The sequence below is a fragment of the Manacus candei genome, unplaced genomic scaffold (genome assembly GCF_025592945.1).
Source record: "Manacus candei isolate 608988 ecotype Guabito, Panama unplaced genomic scaffold, ASM2559294v1 h1tg000011l, whole genome shotgun sequence".
Classification (NCBI taxonomy): Eukaryota; Metazoa; Chordata; class Aves; order Passeriformes; family Pipridae; genus Manacus; species Manacus candei.
Genome location: NW_026138059.1, coordinates 31853037 through 31874531, shown reverse-complemented (window position 1 = coordinate 31874531; position 21495 = coordinate 31853037). Strand labels below are relative to the sequence as shown.

General features: G+C 35.6%; 1 protein-coding gene across 3 annotated transcripts in view; it reads left to right on the top strand.

The window, feature by feature from the left end:
- The window catches only part of ASCC3 (activating signal cointegrator 1 complex subunit 3), a 264382-nt gene that overhangs the window by 235137 nt on the left and 7750 nt on the right, over window positions 1-21495 (top strand). For all 3 annotated transcript variants that reach the window (XM_051778158.1, XM_051778157.1, XM_051778159.1), the window contains exons 37-39: window positions 7004-7228; window positions 19754-19905; window positions 20417-20567. In XM_051778158.1, coding sequence (XP_051634118.1) covers window positions 7004-7228; window positions 19754-19905; window positions 20417-20567 — 528 coding nt within the window. The remainder of the gene's footprint in view (window positions 1-7003; window positions 7229-19753; window positions 19906-20416; window positions 20568-21495) is intronic.

Genomic DNA, 21495 nt, shown 5'->3' with positions numbered 1-21495 from the left:
AGCTTCTCTAATGTGCTTAGGAAACTAGAAAAGACAGGGAAAATCAACTTTCAAGTTAGTACAGAACTCCTAAGAACTTGTTTCCCATGTCAAATTATTGTTATTTTATATAATCCTCCCTCTCCTGTGTGCCAGCATGCTTGTATATTCTTTTATCACCTCCATGCTGAAGCAGAAGTCTGTAATTTAACTTGGTACTTTAGAAGTTCCCAGATCTGCCAGGTCACTCTCTGCTACTGGTAGCTAATATTGCTGACCTCCTATTGCTCTGTGCTCAGTGGCAAAGGTCTTTTAGACTCCTGACCTCTGGTCATCAGGAATGTCATCAGTAGTTTGTAGTTTGGATGTTTTAAGTAAGAAGTGAACTTGTGAAATCTAAACCCTTCAGGGTGTTTTTAAGTGATCACTCAACTGTTTCATGGCCCTAGGTTGTACTTTTTATAATCTCTGTAATTGTAAAATTTGTGGTGTTTATCATATGCAGCTATGTAAAAGCAAAAATCAAAGACTTGTCTGTTTAAAGTGAAAAGTCTGAGAATACAATTAGTATATGGTTTCTCTGATCGCTAGTATGATAACTTTATAAGAATTGTAAGAACTTTTAACTTGTATGTTTCTATAATCTATGCCCATTGCAGAAATGTGCTCCTTTTAAATCCTGAAAGATAGTTACAAACTAATGTTTAAAACATGATAGATTTGCATAATTGCATGTTGACGGGTTTTACAACTTTCTCTCTTCAACTTCTCATGCTCAACTGGAAATTTCCAATATCTGCTCTGATGAGTCTTAAATCTGGAGACAGAGCCCAGGGTAACCCACCCCCACTGTTTTGCTCTTACCTAGTTAATTGGATTAACTTTACTATTTGAATTCTGTATTTCTTTTTTTTTTTTTGACACGTATCTATTATCTCTAAAAGTGCATTTAACACTAATTAGATAATAAATTTAAAAAGTTACTATTTGTTTCAGAAAGATATTGAGTAGGTCTTTTTCCTTGGACAGTGTTCTCAATCCTACACATATCTGTTTTCTTCTTGTCATTTTTCCAAAAGTAGAGAGTGGAGAATACTCTGATGGAGTACTAGAGAAGTGACAAGATCATTTTGCTATTACCCAAGCTGGAGTGGAGTGTTAGGGCAGACAGAGTCCCCAGTGAGGGTATGCCCTTTTCCACAGCCAGGGACAGCTGCTGCCTAGGGGCTGTGGCTTTGACTCCTCTGGGCCTCAGCGGCTGGCACAGGGCTTTGCTTTCTGCCATTCCTCCCTGACAGCCACCAACCCTGGAAAAGAAGGAATGGGAAGGCTCCCATTGGAAAGGAGCTGCCCTGCAGCATTGGCTCCAATATACTGGGTACCATTTGATGGCACTGCCACATATGCATGCAGTTGACAAGGAGAGATATTATACAGTAGATGAAGATTAGGAGCCTATTTATAAATATGGTGTCTGTGTTGAATTACAGTATAATGTAGTAAATATATTTTCATCTTGCTTGAAAAATTTTGTTGTCTTCTTTTGCATCATGTTATGCCATCTTTAAGATCTCTACAAAACTTCAGTCTGCTCTGTGGTTTACCAGAGCCTGCCAGGCTACCCTGGAAATCTGAAATGCTACTTCTGCAAAGTTTCTCTTAAAAGTATATTTTTACATGGGTAAAATAGAGTGAGCTGGTAGAAATGACAGAGGTTTTTGCCTTTTAGTCTATAACATGAATCTTGAAAACATGCATCATGCTTGTTCTTAAAACCTATAACTAGTAACATATGTTTATAACTGTCTTTTAACAGGAATATTGTCCTAGACCTTTTATGGCTAAGATTAAAAAAACACCCAAATGCTTTAAACTTTGGAAGTTGGAATTGTGTCCTATAAAACTGAGACCAAAACACATACATTTATAGGCTACCAATAAATAGGAGTTTATAATGGAATCACTAACAAAGTTAAACTTTTCAGAGCAGTAATTCTAGCAAGTACTTCTCCAATTCCATTTTTCAATCTATTTTCCTTTTTGATATGAGCTGAAAAACAAACTTTAATTCAATTTGGTCTTCTTTTCTTCTTTTTCCTCTTTATAAAGCACATATTTCCTCACATTTATTTGTTTTCTGAATGTAAATGTAAGTTTGATTGTGTTCTAGCTGCCTGTCAGGATAAATCTGTGTCAATTTAACGTCTTTGCTTATAAGTCAAACTCAGATTTGAAAATGTGATGATAAAATATAGTATAAATATGTTGGTTAATTTAAATCATTTTCATAGTATATGGCTGTGTCATTCCTGTGTCAGATAATATGGTCTTGTGCTCCTGGGAGGAGCACGAGCAAAGGAAGATTAACTTGGGAACTTAAGAAATTCTTTTATTTTCCTGATAGTACAGGTAGCAGGATCAAATGAGATTTTTGTCAGCACACGAGTGGAGATATATATGCGTATGTATAAAAAATGGAAATAATTTCAAATGGTTTTAAGTACAGGAGCTCAAGTATCCTCAAAGAAAGAATTTGTGAATCTGTTATGAGACAGACCCCATTACCTAACTGCTCACAAACTATCAGTCCTTGTTATTTCTCTATTTTGACCATGCTACATGTCTCCATCCTATATTAAGGATAATATAGATATCATCCAAATGAGGAGAGTTACAGTCTGCTTCAAATTTTGCATTCCAGCTATTTCCTATACACTGTAGCACAGTGTGGCAGGTCAGGATGGTGTAATAGAATACTCTGTGTCAATCTGTACAATGGCACACAAGACAAAAGCCGATTATGTAATAATATTATTGTTGAACTTACATATGCCTATCCAGTTACCCAAAAAATTCTGTTTGCACTTGCAAAAATAAGTTGCATATTGGCATACCTTAGGACTTCTGGTAGCAGAGAACTAAAATTTACTTCATAATGTATTATTAGTGTCAACTGCAGAACAGCCATGAAAACTCCCCACATTTATTTATTGCGGCTTATTTTTATTTGTTCATTTTGTGCAAAAATGATGATTTTTGCAGTCTTTCAGCATGTACTAAGATTACGAGAAGCTTATGTAATTTAAACCAAGTTTCAGGTAAAGAGACTGCAATTACTGTATTAGCTAAAAATGATCCTCATCTTTTCTCTTTGTTATTATTTTGGTAGTTACTTTTAGTACTAGTTTACTGCAAGATTTTTTAATACTTTAGCTTAACAACTGTTAGTTTTTATAGCATATTTTCTCAGAATGTTTTTCCTTTGTTTCTTCATCAGAAACTTCAGAGAGAGCAAAGCACATTGCAAGTTTATTAAAGTTGAGAATATGGTGTGTTTGGGTTCACAGTATCTATATAAAGAAAAGGAACATACAGGCAGTCAGTCAGTTCTAGGGCAGTTTCAGTAACAACATTGCTAAAGTAAAGACTACTGGTTCAATTCTGGAATGTGAGAAACTATTTTTGGTTTATTTTAGACCCTCATTGTTACAATTTAATCAACTGCTCTTTAAAGTCTAGAACTCATTAACTTTATAAGTTTTACTGTTCCCATGACTGAACTTAACTTAAAATATTCAAGTTTACTTTAGTTGCTCACCTTGATCCTATTTCTGTCTGTGGTCCACAAGTATCCTCTTCTTTTCTGTAGGCAATGTGGCAAGATGTAGTTACTTGAGATTTAAAATGTTTTAGAAGATTTACACGTAGTATAAGTTTATAGTTCAGCTCTTACTATAAATCAGTAATTCCAGCCAAACTTACACTTTTTGTGGGTATAAAGAAAATCTGGGGGTTTTTTTAACTCTATGGACAGTGTGAAGCATAGTACTCACCATGTTGGGTACCTTGTTTAAATTTTTGTTTGGTCTGACTCCTCAAATGCCTAATAGAACCACAAAACTGCAAAAGGTAAATTTTAGAATAGGATGAGTTGTTTATTTTTAGAACTGTTCCAATAGTTCAAATAAATGGTAAGTTGCATTTTTGGAACACAGTGTTACAGACAGTGCTCTAAGATGAATCTGTGGCTGGTGTTATGCAGGAAACAGAGTTCAATTACTAGAATAGCCCTTTGGCCTTGTAGAATGTAACTGTTGAGTTTATGCAGGTCTCTGTGTGACATTTCTCCCTGGCAATGCAAGTTGCAGTCTCCTGTGAGACCATCCCGCATCACGTACGGGTTGAATTGTAGGTCTGAGAGGACTTCTACACCCTTGAAATGATGCAGCAGTCTCCAATGCCCAAAACAAGACATTATTGGGAAAGTCCATCACAGAAATGCAGGCGAGATGTGACGTGACTACCAAATGCACAGTTGCAGAAGCCGTAGCTAAAATTCCTAGTTATCTCCTGGTGTACTCCGAGTTATGAATAACTGTGTAGGTGCTGGTAAACATATTATTTGCACGTGGGCTGGAACACTCCTGATTTAAGAGAAGGAAATGGGAAAGTGAAAAATGCAGAGCAGTGTTTCGTGGTTTAACTATGAAGTTTGCATTGAGTTTCTGGACTTTAGAATGAAGATTAATGATTGATACGTAATTTGATCTGTTTCCTCACCCATGGAAGTAAGACCGGTGTTCAGATACAGTGTACTAAAACCGTATATATTATATATTGTGTGGAATAGTTGAAGCTACAGCCTTTGCAGCACAGATTGAGATTCACAGTGAAAAGGAAAACTAAAATGAAAAAATATTGAGTGAACAGCAGGGCCCATTTGAGGTGATTACAAAGGATGTTTCTTTATTCTGTCTTTTCTTGTGCAACCTGAAAACAGTAGCGGGGGGTTGCAAGCAGAGTTCATCACAGAGTTGTCAATCACTGTCATTTAACATTTTGCAATGGAAGATGTCTTTATTCAAGGACAGCTGGGCAAATCAGAGAAACAGATTTGCAGTTAGTAGTCTGTCCAGCCTACACTAAGCAAACAAGGACAGGGCAGACATACCGGCCTCTCACATAAAAATATAATGGACTCTGCTGACCTCAGTGCCCTCCATTCAGCTTCATTCTCAGTTGTATAAAAGCTTCACTACCCATTCTCAATTTCCTTTAATTACCTACATGATGCAGATAAGAAAATGAACCTTACTTACTTACAGTCAATGATCACAAACAGGAAATTAAGTAGGCAAGTTGTTTAAAATAAGAAGAGTGTTTTCGAGGTAAATAAAACATGTGCTGGGGAAGAATTAGGGAAAATGCATTTTCAGGGCATTGGAATGACTTGGCTGATCCTCCTTCTTTCTGCTACTTTAAACTGCAAAGCAAAATTAAGTAAAAATCTCCTTGGTAAATATTATTTAAAATATCTTTGAAGGAGAAGCCAGTTAAATAAAAAGCGTGAAGCAAACATGCAGAATTCTATAGGGCTTAAAAAGATTGTGACCTTAGGTTCAGAGAATAAATGACCACAGTTTTCACAAGAGATCTAGCAGAGACATCAGGATTAAGCAGCAGTTGTCTTTATTCAGTCTTCACTTCTAATCTGCAGTTGAGATATGAAATAAACTAATGACATTCTGATTTTCTTTCCAAAACTTAAATTGTCTAATACTTACCATTCTTTTTATATTAATATCAGTTTAGACATAGTTTCCTCATGCCATTAAAGAAAAGAGAAAATTTTGTGCCATCGGTTTTCAAGGGATGAAAAACAGCTATCTAACTCTTTTTAGGAAATGCCAAAAAAGGTTCTATGTGTTAGAATATTAATAAGCAGATACGGTACTTTGCAAGTCAATCAGGTAGTTTTAGTAGGTGTTCTAAAATTACCATTTTTCTTTGCCTTACTCTTTACTGGTTACTGTTGCAAATATTTCATTAATGTGGATTTGGAGGAAGTCTGACTGGAGATTGAAGACTAAAATGCATAATATTGAATCTGTAGTTTAAGAGGAATATAAAACCCTGAACACTTTAATTTAATGGTTTCTGCTAAGCCTGTAGTTTGGAAGACATTGCCCTTCGGGCTACCCAAATGACTTTTTATTTTATGGCAAAAGAAATACACTTTCTTAAATTCCAGATGGAAAAGATATCACATATTATAAAACTCTTAGTTTACTTGCAAGTTTTCTACTTTCGAAAGATCATTCTCGTTCCAAACAATATATACACATACATGCACAAGAGGATTTTGCGGAGGAAAAAAAATTGCCAATTAAGTCAGAAGAATTACTCTTCAGCCTAAGTTATCGTTCTTAAGGTGCTTCTGTTGAACTTTCTTTCAGAGACAGTGAGTTTCCCTAGCAGGAGAATTAACATCTCTGCTCAGGCTACTAGAGTAGTTGTACTTGCTCCTCTCAGCCCCACGGATGTTGCTACTCATAACTACATTTAGATTACATGTTGGTGTGCAGCTCCTTTTTGCAACAATGAGAAAGTTTTTACACAGCTTTCATTTTGGCATGAATAGCATTAATCCCACTCTGTAGCACCAAGGATGGTTTTCAGCACATGCTTACAGTTTTGCTCATTGCTTTGATCGCTCATCTGTTGCTTAGACACTGACTGCTCAAAATATTGAAAAAATATTTGAAAATAACCTTACCAGAGCTATTTCAAACCTACTGTGTTTTGAATAGAAACAGAAAAGTATAAACCCTGAAAATTGAAAATGTGAATTATTGACTTCTATATAGCTAAGCTTAAAATGTTTTTGTGAGCCAACAAGGTAGGATATCTGTAGAAGGTCATCTTCTACTACTGAATCCATCCAATGAATGTTTTATTTCATTGCTTATATTTTCCTCTTGTCTAATGTTACTATCAACTGTGGGGAAGAAAAAGAATTTAAAACCTATAACTGAGTGAATATTTGTTAGTATTATATTAGTTATTGTTTCCCACATGTGATTTTGATAAATAAGTACACTTTCTAAATATTTAAATGATGCTATTTTAACAATAAAATCTAACTGTAGTAAATTAAATGCATATACTTTTAATGTCTCAGCAAGGAATAATAGTTATTCTGAAGTTAATTACAATTATTAATAATTTATTTCTTTTTTTAAAGAATGCTGACGAGTACACGGATCTGCCTGTGAGACACAATGAAGATCAAATGAACAGTGAACTGGCAAAACACCTTCCAATTGAAGTCAATCCCCATTCATTTGACAGTTCACACACAAAAACACACCTCCTGCTTCAAGCCCACTTCAGTCATGCCATGCTGCCTTGTCCAGATTATGCAACTGATACAAAGACAGTACTGGATCAAGCAATTAGAATATGCCAGGTATTGTGATGCATTTCAATATGTAACTCTTGTTGGGTTACTATTTATTCTTTGAGTGGTGTAGTATTTTGAATATAGAAAAATCTGAAGATTTGTTATAGTCTTGTGGAGAACTGGTACAACATGGTATTATAGCACTGTTTGGGGAGAAACTAGATGCTCATAAAGATTCTCACTTTATAGAACTGGAGGTAAACAAACTTATGGTAAAAGAGATAGTGGTACTCTGGCTGGAAGCATCTATTGCCATAGGCTTACCTCTGCTTTCATATGCAACAGCTTCCTATCTCTGCATCGTGGAACGTTTTATGTAAGTCATTCCTGCACGAGTGTGCTACCTGCAGATTGTTATGCTGACCCCCAAGAACCTGTCTCCACCTTCAAGAACCCATTTCCCCTGGGTACTTTTATTTTTATAGCACCCAAAAGCACTACAGTCACTGCCAAGCATAAATAAAACATGTTTTGAAATGTGATTTTGGATGAGATACGGGGGCTTTCTCTAACTTGTGTATGTCTTTTATGTCCCAGTTATCACACAGTGAAAGAGCACACTTTCAAACTCCGATTTTAAACTCAGTCTGGAGTCTTGTGACTTCTTACAGTTGTACTGCAGTTGCAACCTACAGAAACCAAACTGACCATGGAGAGTACTGGTAACAAGTGATCACATGCACAGCTGCATGCCTCAAAAGAATTTTAAAGCAGCAATTTGAGTTCAGAATAGAGTGCTACCATATCTGAAAAGCTCTGTTAGAGTTACAGCAGGAGAGGTGAGCTCTTGTTGTCGCAGAGAACAACTGCCCCTCTGATTCTGCTGGAAAGAAATATTATTCTCTTGTCATACTGGACAAGGATTCATTCACAGGTTCTTGAAGATCAGGCAGCCTTCAACAAACTATGGTTCAATATCTGTAAAATAGAACCAGTAATTCTTTCTTCCTACAGTTCTCTAGACAGAGAAAATACTGTGGGCAGTTTAGTGATTTGATTGAGGCTCAACCTTATACTAACAAAAACAAGCTTATAGTACTAATGTAAAACAAAGCAAAACTGAAATTAAGAAAAGGAAAATAAGAAGCAAATAACACCACAGATGTTACTGCTACACAATCCTAAACTTGGCAACCAGCAGTGCTTGAACTCAAGTCTATTCCAAATATTTCAAATCAATAAAATCATGGTGCTGAAAGCTTCAATGTAAGGACAATTATACAATATACTCAGTTATTAACAGAGAAAAATGTCACTTGCTCAGGTGAGAAAATTCACCTTTGTTTCAAAGGAATCATATACTTTAAGTTCATTTAGATGTTTGTGGAATTAGCATTTGGGAGGTAATTACATATTTTGGGAAAATGTAAATTAAATATTATTTTCAATAATTATTTTGCTTAATATTTGTCCTTCTTTGCTAAGAAATGTATTTTCTTAATCCTGTTACTGCATCATAGGCATTTCAGAAACAATAATCACTTAGAAGAAAAAACTCTGAAATATTCAGCAGTACCTTTAAAGTGGAGTTCAGAAAAACACCATTATTATGCCTTGGCACTCCAGCCTTCAGTTAACTACTACATAATGTTATGTATCCAGTCATCTTAAAAAAAAAAAAATTCTTCTTTAAAAAACAAAACAAAACCAAAAAAAAAAAAAAAAGAAAAAACATGCAAGCATTTTTGTATTTTGAAGTTGGCACATGGTTTACATCTCTTGGGAGAATATTAGTTCCATGTAATTAGTCACGCTTTCCAAACGGAGGTTAAAGTTCCCAGAATCTAAGCAATAGACAGGGTTACACTTTCCATACTGGTTGTTACCTTTTTCCTTAGCACTGACCTGATGATGAACTCTGGGTCAACAGAGGTAGAAAAAAAGATGTTAGTTGTGAGAAAAGGAACTGAACCATAGAACCCATTTATATCCATTTTATCCATTGATAAGCATATTCAGTGGGTGTTGTTCTGTGTGTGTGTGTGAACACGTGCTTGCGCATCACCAAACATAAAATTCAACAGTGAGGCTGGAATTGTTTTTTGAGTTACATTGAAATTTTATTTACTTCCAAAGTACTTCAGTGTTAAAGTTGTGTAGCTAACCTTCAAATTGTGACCCAAACACAAAATGGTATTTTTGCTGGTGGGGGTGTGAATGACAGCACTGCTTTTCTATTACAAGAAATCAAGATATTTCAAAGAGCTTTTATAAGTGGTTGTATCTCAATATGTACAGCAAGCCTGTATCCCAGGTCCCCTGCAGAGCAGATTTGCCATCTCTAGCTATGATATACAGGCAAGCCTCTTTCCATCACAGGCTATTAAACTTCTCCAGTCTTCTGTGGTGTCTTTCACCTGAATCAGCCTTCTCTCCCATGGTCCTCTCCCTTTCCTGTCCCACCTGCTTTGTCCTCCCTTCCATTCTTCCAACATCTTCTGGGCCTCTTTCATCACTAGTGACTTTAGGCTGAGTAACGTTAGTGGTCAGACAGAAAACTATGTTAACAGCATTACATAGGTAAGTGTAGCTGCTGGATTTCAGGTAAGATTTCACTATCTTCTAATTAAAAAAAATTATGCAACCACTCAATTTTTTCTGAGATGTCTTAAAAGTTTTGGCTTTATGTTAGAATTCTGTTCTTTATACTTATGATGAAATATAGAAGTCATAAGCATTTAACAGAATTTGAGGAGTCATGGTGGGAATGTAATTGGAAGAAATATATTCTGTTACAATTTTCCTGTAGTTGGCCTTTGTTAGATGTAGGTGGAGTTCATTATAGCAAGATAAAATTTAGTATCTATATACCCAGGATGAAATGCAGAATCTTTTCGCTTTTACTGCAGAAATATGGGCAATAGCAATATGTAACATTCTGGAATGTAAATGCCTGTGTGCTCCTACACCCATCTCTGCACTGAATGGCCACTGAGGCATTGACTAGACTGAAGGAACACCCCTGCTCTACACTGAAAACCTCAAGTCAAAATCTAGTTTGTTATCAGTGACAGACTCTCAAAAAGCACAGAAGGTTCCCGTGGCTCAGAAAAGCTACCATGACTTCCTATGTAACCTTGGCCAAGTAATTTAATTTTTATTTGCCTCTGTTACCATTAATACAATTACAGTAGACAAAATATTCTCTTCAAGCCTTGCACTCTGCATTATTTTTACTGAGAAAAGCTAGAGATGTCAGTAAGATGGTGCTGAGCACTCCAGTAGCTGCTCAAAATCAAACATTTTTTCACTTCTTGAAGGGGAATGAACATTAAATAATAAAAATTCTAATGAAAATATTTTTCTAATATTTTTATAAAATATAGTTATTATTGTAAAGACAATACCTCACCTTTTTTTTCCTATCTGATTTAAGAATATGTGAAACTAAATATAATCTCTCTTTTTATTTCTTTTTTCAAGCTTTATATTTTTTGACTGTGTATTCAGCGATCTGTTCTTACTCTGCTGTTCTAAGACTATTGCCTATATTTGCATTAATTGAAATGGATAATTGAGGCAGTAATACTGTCAGTCTTGGATTCAGCAGGGCCGTCTCTTCTCAGAAATAATGTGACAGTTGCTGGCTTTGCATTGGGATTGGCCACAAGCCTCCACTTGTAGTATAATCGTTGATAAAATATTTTAATATTGCCAGGAGTAGAACTGCCATGGAGCTCAGCCTTAACCTTTGAGAAGTGTTTACCTATGGATGTGTTAAACACATCTCAGTAGGGTAGCTGTGCACTGAGAGAAGATGGACATGGAAACAGATTCCAAACTGCAGAATAAAGATTAGTTTGCAGGGGACAATTAGTTTGCACATCCCTGAAACAAGTACCTTGTAACGCTGTCACTGATGGCCTGTCTTTCCCCATCATGTTACTCCTCTGGAGAATCTAATTTTGACAGGAAAGGAAAAAAACTCTTTGGATTAAGCACTGTGTTTCCTTAGCTAGATGATGATGCTGCTTTACCCATTCTAAAATCATTAAAGTAAATAAGTTGCTTCTGGTCACTTAAATTGCAAATTTTCCCACAGTTCTTACGAGAATCATCTTTGTGGTACATGTTCAGAGTTGTTGCACAAATGTACTGCCCGTCAGCTAAGAGATACCTTATGTAGAAAATACTTCCTGTACTGAACTTCAGGCTGTGCTGGGTGATGGTTGGAGCTGTATCTATTGCTCCTCAGAAGGAGCAATAGTACGCAAAAGGTAGTTTCAGGCCATATCAGCACAGATACAAATAGCAGAGCAGCTCATGTTGCCATTTCGTGACTGAAAGAAAGAGTATGTCCCTCAGCCCTGCACTTCTCATCATACCCAAGCCTCAGTTCATAACAGCCACTAAAAGTATTGACTGGGAGAGCCATATCCCTTGGATCTTTTCTTTTTCCCTCCTATGAGGAAATGGAGAAGTTCTTAAAGATCCTGAAAGTGTTTTGAGCTCATATATTGCCTGTTGTTAGTGCAGGTGTGCCAACGACTTGCTGCCAGGTGGTGGGAGTTACTGGAAAGGCCTATTTTACAGTTGCATATGTAAGATTTGTCCAGAAGTGTCCAGGGAAAGAGCTTTTGTGTAATGGCTGCATTGGCAACTATCAATAAATGGGCAGCTTTACTGAAGGAAGGGAAGAGAATCAAATTAACTTGAGAATGCAGAGGATTATTCAGAAACAAGTGAAGAGCAGAGCCCATATCTCTTGAGCTACTCAACCTATTCTTTGTGTATGTGGTAGTATTCCAGTGATAGCACAATGTTTGCAATTTTACCTAAATACTGGCTGCTTTCATGGTTGGATGGCTATTCTCCCACATTAGGAGGGTGGAAATAATAGAATAATCAAAAAACTTGTAGTGGATATACTGGGCAGTAATGTTCAATTATAGATACTAAACAGCAATTGGTCACTTTGTAGTGAAAGTACCGGGACATGCTGAGGTGGAATTACTTGTGCCTGGTTGTGTTGTATAGGTATATATGTGGGAAAAGGGAGGGTTACCTTTGTGGCTTTGGTGTTGGGGTTTTGTTTGCTGTGAATAGTCAGTGAACTGGTGTATGGAAGCATCTTGGTGACAGTTTAATGATGATTTGGTGCTGCTTGTGTATAATCCCTCCCCCACCCATGACAAACCTTTTCCCAGTTGGGGCTGGAGGAAATGAGTAATGCTTAACCCATTTGTGTGATCAATTCACTTAAGCAGCTACTGTGAAATGTTAATCACAACTTTAATTTGTACTGCATTAGCATTTTGATTAACTTGTAGGCTTGCTAGCACACTTGAAGCACTTTTACTCATAGTTACAGCTCGGAAATGACTTTTTGATTAATTAAGTTTGTTAGACAGCAGCTGAGCTTCCTGAATGCTAACCTTATGGGGCTAAAAGTTCAGGACAAAGTTACTGGGAATAACTGTTGCTGTTGAAAAGGATTCTTGTGAATGCACTCCAAAAATTTTAATTATTGACAAAATATTACATTCCTACTTTGAAACTGACTTTAAACTTTAATAAGGGTAGGTTTTTTATGAGAAAGATGCTGTGTATATTTCATGGGTTTGGTAGATTTGTGTCATATTTGAAACAAATGCTGTCTTTAGGACATAGTTTATTTTGGGAAACTGGGATTTATTGACGAGATTTTTATCAAAAACATTTTATTGTTTTTACAGTTCACTAGCATAGTAGATAATAACTAATTAATTAATTAATAATTTGAAAATAAATTGGATATTGATATTCAATGAGTTTGAACATGTTGGGTTATGCCCTATCAAGTTTACATTGCTGGTATCACGTTCTGTAGCTGCTTTTATCTCTGAAATACTACTAAAAAAATCAGTAAGAACCCAAGGGTGGCACTCCACTAAATGTGCACAGTAAATGGTTTGTCCTTTCCCTGGTTCTGAAAATACTAATAATGTTACTCTGGAGGCTAAAGGATGAATACAGGGATAGGAATCTTACAAGCAGGAAGCAGCTAGGAAGGTTGTAATTTGCATACATCAGTGAGACCTTTATGATGATGGAAGAATGAAGAATTAGTCTCTTCTAGGGAGTAGCAGAGCATATGGAAGAGGGAGCTGAATATGCTTGTAAAAAAGGGAAGGGAAGGGAAGGGAAGGGAAGGGAAGGGAAGGGAAGGGAAGGGAAGGGAAGGGAAGGGAAGGGAAGGGAAGGGAAGGGAAGGGAAGGGAAGGGAAGGGAAGGGAAGGGAAGGGAAGGGAAGGGAAGGGAAGGGAAGGGAAGGGAAGGGAAGGGAAGGGAAGGGAAGGGAAGGGAAGGGAAGGGAAGGGAAGGGAAGGGAAGGGAAGGGAAGGAGGATACAGAGGGCAGTATAGAAAGAATTCTTCCTGAATAGCATTAAATACATCTTAGTCACTATATCTCTGATAAAGTACAAGGGGTGGTGCTGTGCAGGCTGAAACCACGCATCTGTACAAGGATGATTTAAATGAACTGAAAGAACTCCTCCCCATCTCCAAATTAAAACATTTCTAAAACATAATTTTAGATTACACCTCTGAAATGCAAAGGTGTTGTAGATAGCCAGTTTTGCTGATATGTAACATACCAAAGGTAGTGACCTTAAACCCTCTGTAAGACTTCTTCAAATAAATTCCAACTTTTCAAGTCAGTTGCTGTTTCTGGGATATATAACTGAAGCATCTTAATCATGATGTATATAAAAACATGAAACTTAGAGTACATGGCATGCTTTAACATCTGAAAAAATATTTTACTTGTATAGGTACGATATCAGGTCACATGAGGATCATAATACAATCTTACAGATTGGAAGGCTTCCTACATTTGAAGCATGTGCAAAAAAGATTTATTATTATTCTGAATTCAGTTTTTAGGAAAGTGGGTAAAATGCACATATTTTTGCCTATTATTATCTATAAATATTTGTCATATAAACTCTGTAGTCTTAAAGAGCTGTCATAATGATTTTAATAGATCTATGGATTTAAATTGTATTTCTAACTGAATTCAAGTCCTAGACAGCAGAACTTTCATTAGTATGCAGCAAAGACAACAGTGGGGATATTCTGATTATTTTTTATTGGAATGCTAAACAAAATAAATTCAGGTACAAAACCCAACCAGTTTTAACTCTGCTTATTGATGTAACTGTGCAGTAAGAGTTTGAAGTATTTTAATCTTGCGCAGTCTATTTAATTTAAATACCCATACCTTTCTCAAAGCGTCACTGCAGAATAAAACTTGTATTTTTTTGGCTGAGAATGTGTTGGATTTATGTATTCATAAACTTTCAAGTCAAAGGTGAAAGTCTTTCTGCATAGAGGACTATTTACATTAATGTACCAAACTTCAATTTCATGAATAAAGGTGCTCATGAAAGTGTCATAGTCTGTGAAGCACTGATACAAAAAATAAAATTAACCTTTTAAGAGTAGATAAGTTTGAGCCATGTAACTTACCCTGAATACACCTGGAGCGTCAGTCCCCCATCCACCAATGGCATCACTGTAAGCAGTCAGCTTTTAGCTGAGTAAAGTTGTGTAATTCTCAACTGCAATGGCACTTCTTACATTTCTTTAGCTTGCCTTTGTATCCAGAGCAGTTATCATTGTAGCTTCATTGACACTTCCCTTAAATATAATTTATTCACTAAATGTTAACATTTTTATTTACACTGTTTACAGTAAACTTATATTTACAGGATTTAAGTAGACATGCTTAGTGTATTCAGAGTTATATGACAGTTGACTTCAAACAGAAGAAATTATTCCAAGCAGTATGCAGTCTCTGTTAATAAGATGCAAGCTGTTTCATTCTAACACTTCAATAACTTATCTTAAAGGAAGAAGCTATTTAAATCATTTGAGTAGATCAGAAATTCTGCTAGTTGTACAGTCTCTGGTCCCCTGCCACCTACCCAGTCATACAAGAGTGATCCAGTGTATCTGACTTTCAAATGAAGGATGTGAAAGTAATACCAAAAACAGTGTTAAAACTTCACAAAAAATTTCTGAAATAAAGGCTTTTGCTTTTTGGTTGCTAGACAAAAATGGGTAGGGTGGTGAATGGGTGGTGTAAGTTCATTGTGGAACAATTTAGTGTCTGTTATTTTGAACACATATTGAGAGTGCTTAAAAACACCAGAGAAAATCAGTGTTTTGTTATCAGTGTGTTTTGCTATCTGTGAACGTGCCACACACTCACATCTCCAACATCCTGCCTCCATTTTTGCTTTCCCTCAAGCTAGGGAGTTATAAACCATAATTTAAATTCCAAGCATCAGTAATAACTTTGTCTAGAAGGAGACAGACTGTTAAATCTCAGCTTCATGTTGGACCAGAAAGGTACAGTTTGATCAGTTTAAATCATTCAGTATTTAAGGATAACCATCTGCTGCTCCTGAAAATAAGATGAAAACCTGATCATAGATGCTGATGGTTTCATCTTTATACACTCCTGGAATGATGAAAGCAATAGGAAGATTTTGATCCAAACATTTTGACATTCAGTTCTGAATATCATCAGAATGAGAATTTTTGCCGTACCTAACAAGTATATCTACATCAATCAATTGTTAAGCATTGGCATTTTTTGCCTACCCCTGCCATAGTTAATTGTTTGTTGCTTCCCATGTTAATAAAAGCCAAGCTATTTTTGATAGTGACAGACAAAATGTAAAGGAGGTGTCACTAATTGCTATCATTACTGTGTAGTTGTCCAAGTATGACACTTGGAAAGCTTGAAAGCTTTTGCCTGAATCTTTCATGAAAACCCATCTGAGTATAGGCCTCTGCTATTATTCTTCTAGATGCAGAAGGAGCCCCAAATAAGATAATGTAAACATATTCTCCATTATAACAAGCAATACTTCCCTTGACTCTACCTATTTACGCCATCATTTCTACTTTAGGTTAAAAAGTAGTGGTCTTAGGCCTTTTTTTTTCCTTTTTAATTTGTTGGTTTACCAAAAAATATGTTTATGGGTTTTTTCTGTAAGTAAAAGCATCTTTACTGTGTTCCTGTTTCACTTCTTGAACTCACTGTCCTCTTCTCTTAATTTTTTCTCTTTGATGAAATTATCTTTTGTTGGTTTGAAATTCTGAGGCTAGAAAAGCAGATAACCAATTTGTGCCATTTCTCAGTTTAGAATAATACTCTTAATCTGTTCCAATAGTATCAGCTATAAGATATTTAGAAATTGCTTTCTTCTTTGCAATGTAAGAGTTAAAGAAGCCACTAATTTCTATAAAATTATACTTAAAAATAACAACAGCAAACCAAACAGGTAGCAACTGGATAAATCAGAGGGACTAAATATGTTATTCATCAGATAAAATAAGTATTAAATACTTAAACTTTTTGTCTTCTATATTATATTCTTTATTTATATTATATTATATTATATTATATTCTTTATTTAGTTGCTTACATTCACATTTGGAAATAGGGGAATGACTCAATTTGTTACATTGATTATTTATAGGAATTTCAGTAACCTTTTAAGTATCAAGCATCTATGTGTTTTACACTTAGTGGAAAATTAAATGTGTGTGGGTTTCCAAGGCAGCAGATGAAACAAGCCAACTTTACCATTGTTCTGACTTTTTCACAGTGTCACTGTCTTGGATTTCACATGTGTGTGTGATGCTGTGAATAAATTCTATGGGTGAAGAAGCAGAAAATAAGGAGGAAAAGAGGATTTGCCATGTGGTTTCATTTTAACAATGTGGAACACAGAGTCTCACACATACAGGCTTTCCTTACTCCCTACGGGATATCTATCTGTAGGCCTCTATCAATTTCTAGGAGATTTTCTATGTGAAAGGATCCTCCAGTTAATTTCAGTGTATAGCTTGTTTTAGATTTATCTTTCTCTTACATCTTCTCTCTTCCTTACCCCTTTTCAAACCTTTTTTAAAAGGGGGGGAGAGGGATAGATTAAAAAAAAAAAAGGAAAAAGAAACAATGAAAGCAACGTTATGCATGTATCTTCAGAAGCATTTTATGAAATACCAATGCTTTGTGCTGACTAAAAATACAATTTACTGTATTCTTCTTGTTGCTTATGGAAAATGCAGGATCTCTATGCACACATTATTCTTCACATATATACAGTAGTCTCATGACTGAGAAACATGATGTTTCGGGCTGTGTCAGAATAGCACAAAAGAAAGAACAGAGGTCAGGTAGCTGAGTAGAGGAGACAGATACCACACTGTCTCAGCAACACGTTCAGAGACACAGACTGTATTGTATGGGTAGTCTTCAATGTATTTTAAAATGTGGAAGCAGGTAAAGAGCGACTCGCCTTGTAAGTTCAAAAGATTGGCTTCAGTCTGATACATACTGAGAACAGTTCCCCCCTTACGTGACTGAAAATCGTGTGAACCAACACAGAAATCTACAGGTCACGAAGCTGCTCCTTTCAAATGTGATTTCAAATGTAATTTTGTTTTCTATTTGGTAAAAATAACCCTACCTGGAAATCACCTTGGCAAGGCAAGTGAAAAGACGGGAAAAAGAAAACCAGTAAGGCACTGTTGTACTTGTTCTAGGGTCACTAGGAATGTTATTTTAGGGGGTTTCAGGGTACTATGACTCTTCCTTGAAAAAAAAAGACTAGTGTTAAATGTAGATCTTTTTTAGCTGAAAGGCACTTTATCCACAATTTGTGAGAAATGAGACAACATTTGAGTAATACGGGGTAACACTTTAAATATTTTTCTATGTGTCACTGATCTTATCACCCCGATCTGGAAAAAAAACCTGTTGAAATTGCATTGTAAACTGCTAATATAAACTGTGCGACTGGCCAGGAGTGAAACTAACTTGTGTCTTTAAAGTCAGTATTTCTCTAGAATCAGTGTAATTTAATTGAAATAGCTCTGCGTGTGTAAACAATTCCTTTGTTTAAAGAAGATTTCACTGTTTAGTTTGCCTTAAGTAAATGCTGCCTTTTGTTTGTCTGTAAAACATTTGATTAAATGTAAAGACTTACATGGACAGCTTCTTCTCATTACACTAGTGGCTGGAAATTAGTTGAAATGATGCAGGTATCTGCTGTCTAAGTAAGTATCAAACAATATCATTTGTGTTTACAAGAAAAACCCATGGAAACATCTGAAGCCTAGTCCTAAAATCAAACTGAACTCTCCTAACACCAAGACAGTATTTAAAGTGTTGAAACCATTCAATATACCAGATTCTTTCCTTGATTTCTTTAAAAAAACATTTTAATCAAACTCCAAATTTCCTACATGGTAAATTACTTTTAAATACATGACTTTTTACTGAATTAGTGTTGTAATATGAGAACCCACACTTTGTTGTGATCGTAATGGTATTGAAAAACAAAATAACCAAGACAACTAACATCGCATCATTTTCTTCACCAGCTGAAATCCTTCCATAAGTCATAATAATTCTTTCAATGTACTCTAGACAGAGTTAAAAGTATATCATTTATTTGAATAACTGCATTTGCTATTAAAAAAAAATAAATGTTGAAACCACAAGTTCATGTTTGGTCCATTTTCCTTTGGAAGAATTCCTAAATTCCCTTTCAAACTAACAAAACAGAATTTAAGTGCAGTCAAGAAAAAAAGCACACAGAACAATTTTTTCATGTCCATAGAGCCATTCGCAATGCAAAATCCATAATGAATTAGCTTTAGATCTTTATGCTAGTGTTACTTATAATATACCTTTTATTTGTAATGCCAAAACATGGGACATAGAAGTGGAGCAGAAACTCATGAGACATGGAAGGCAGGATGATTGTTAACACTTTGAAGTCTGATATATAGCTGGATAGTGGTTTTTTCTTTGCTTGTGTGCTTTGGGAAAGTACATCCCTCATTCTCAAGACATTCTTAAGCCATTTAATAAGCTTTCTTCAAGATTTCAAGTTAGATGTCAATGCTGAACAGAACCTCAAAAATGCTCATTAAGCTAAATTTTAGTGGTTTTATCTAGCCCAATTCAAGGAATTTTTTTAAGTCCTTAAGTTCCAATGGGAATAACCGCTAATGGTAAATGACAAGTATTAATTTTTGAACAAATGTGAATATATTAGTAGTGTTCTTAAATAGTTCAAGGATTTTTGAATAATTATATAATTCTGAGACAGCTGTCATGTCAGAATATAAACAAATACTGCAGTTAATTGTAACTACTTCTGTTACAGTTAACGTTGAGATTTATTCTGTTCATTCTGTTGGTTTATGTAAAAGAGCAGTTATTTGTAAGGAATAAATACTACCTTCTGTTCTCACCCGAAAAACATGGTGTAAATTACCTTTTCAAGAGTTAGAGTTGTTGATGATGATGATACAGGATTTAACTCATCTTTTTCGAGGTTGATTCAAAAGATGTCTACTGCCATCAATAAGGGTTGAAATAAATTCCTATGTTGAAGGCCTAGAAATCCCTATACGTTAAACATTAAATAACCGTGCTCTTACTTGTATGAACCAGGTACACAATTATATTTGCATTCTTTTTTTTTTTTTTTTTGTAATATATGTCTCCTTTGATTAGGCAATGCTGGATGTTGCAGCACATCATGGCTGGCTGGTGACTGCTCTGAATATAACCAGTCTGGTGCAGATGGTGGTTCAGGGTAGATGGATACATGACTCTTCCCTGCTTACTTTGCCCAATATAGAGCTACAGCATCTTTACCTTTTTCGGTATGTAATTCCTTTAAGCATTAACAGTTTTGCAATTTCTTTCCACTTCCAACTGCTGATTGTGTTTGAATGTCATTGTTGTGCCTGAGAATGTTCACTAACGAATCAGAAGCAGAACTCTGTCTTTCACAGTGATGCTTTCCCAAATGGATTTTCTGTTTCTGTTTTCAATATTCATTGATTAATTAACCCCCACAGATTATTTTGAGAACCGTGATTCCAGACAAATTAACAAGAGATCACTGGAAGGGTTCCAAGTCCTAACAAAACTAACTCTGTATGTTAATTATCTCTTTATTTTAATCCATTATAAAACTACATTAGTATCCTTCTTAACATCATAGATAATGCTAAGCTCTATAGATGCCTAGATGATGCAGTAATTAATGGTAACCAAAAATAAATGACCAGCCTTTAATAACAGAAACCAGTATTGAGTTATACCACCAAAACAACTGAATACAAATGTTTGCTTTCCCTCCCTGGGCATATGTTTTTCTGTCTGTATCAGGAAGTGGAGCCAAGGCCAAAGGAAGAGTGTGCGTGGAGGTTACCAAGGACCTATCGAGTGTCTTCCCGAACTAATGGCTGCCTGTGAAGGAAAAGAGAATGTTTTTGCTTCCATTTTGGACAGTGAGTTGCAAACAGCACACATTTCACAGGTAACACTTTCTGTTCATGATTATTATGAATGTGATTGGAAAGGAAGAGTACTTAGGAAAAGAAATACTCTCTCTACTTCCCCTCAGTAAATATCACGTGATGTTCTGTATGAAGTGCAACACATCATTGCTCTAATTTCAAGGTACTGCTAGCTTTACAAAGGTTCTTCTCTGCCTGTTTTTTTTAATATTCTCATTTATTCCCTGCTAACCAGTAACAGAGTCTGGTTTATGGCTAATATTACCACATCTCTCTGCTCTAAAGATGCTTCTCTAGGCCGTTCAGTCTGGCTGAGTGTTATCCACCTTTTCATAGCCAGCTCTGCACTAGGAATACATGCATTGCAAATGTCATCCTAGCTGGTTTCTGAAGTGGTCTGTCAAACACCCTTTTTTCTGAGAATACTCTTAGTAAAGGATCCAGCACTCACTTTCTATTTGAAACAGAAAAAGGAGATGAAAATTTCACACTTGATAGGGGAGAGAAAAAAGTACTATTACAAAATGTTGAGGCTGCTAGAGTCTTATTTTCAGTTTGATTTTCAGTTTGATTCCCAGCAAAGGACAGCTATGTTCCGTAGCATTCATCACATGCTAAACCTATTGATTTGAAATAAATGTATGAAAGATGAAAACTTCAAAAGCTATACTTCAAATGTTTTTTTATTTGAATATTTAAAAGGACAGCAATATGTCCTGTGTTTGACTGTTCAGCTTCAGTTAAACCTTTTACTGGTATGCAAACAAGAAGAAAAGTACTTAAATGTCTATAACAGACATCTGCATTTGTAACCAAATTAACATCAAAATTTTGAATTAAGAAAATATATTGACATCAAAAAAAGGCTTCCTTTAACAACATATTTCTAACATAATACACATTGATTTCAGTCCAACTTTTAGATGTGATAAAAAATTAGAACATTGT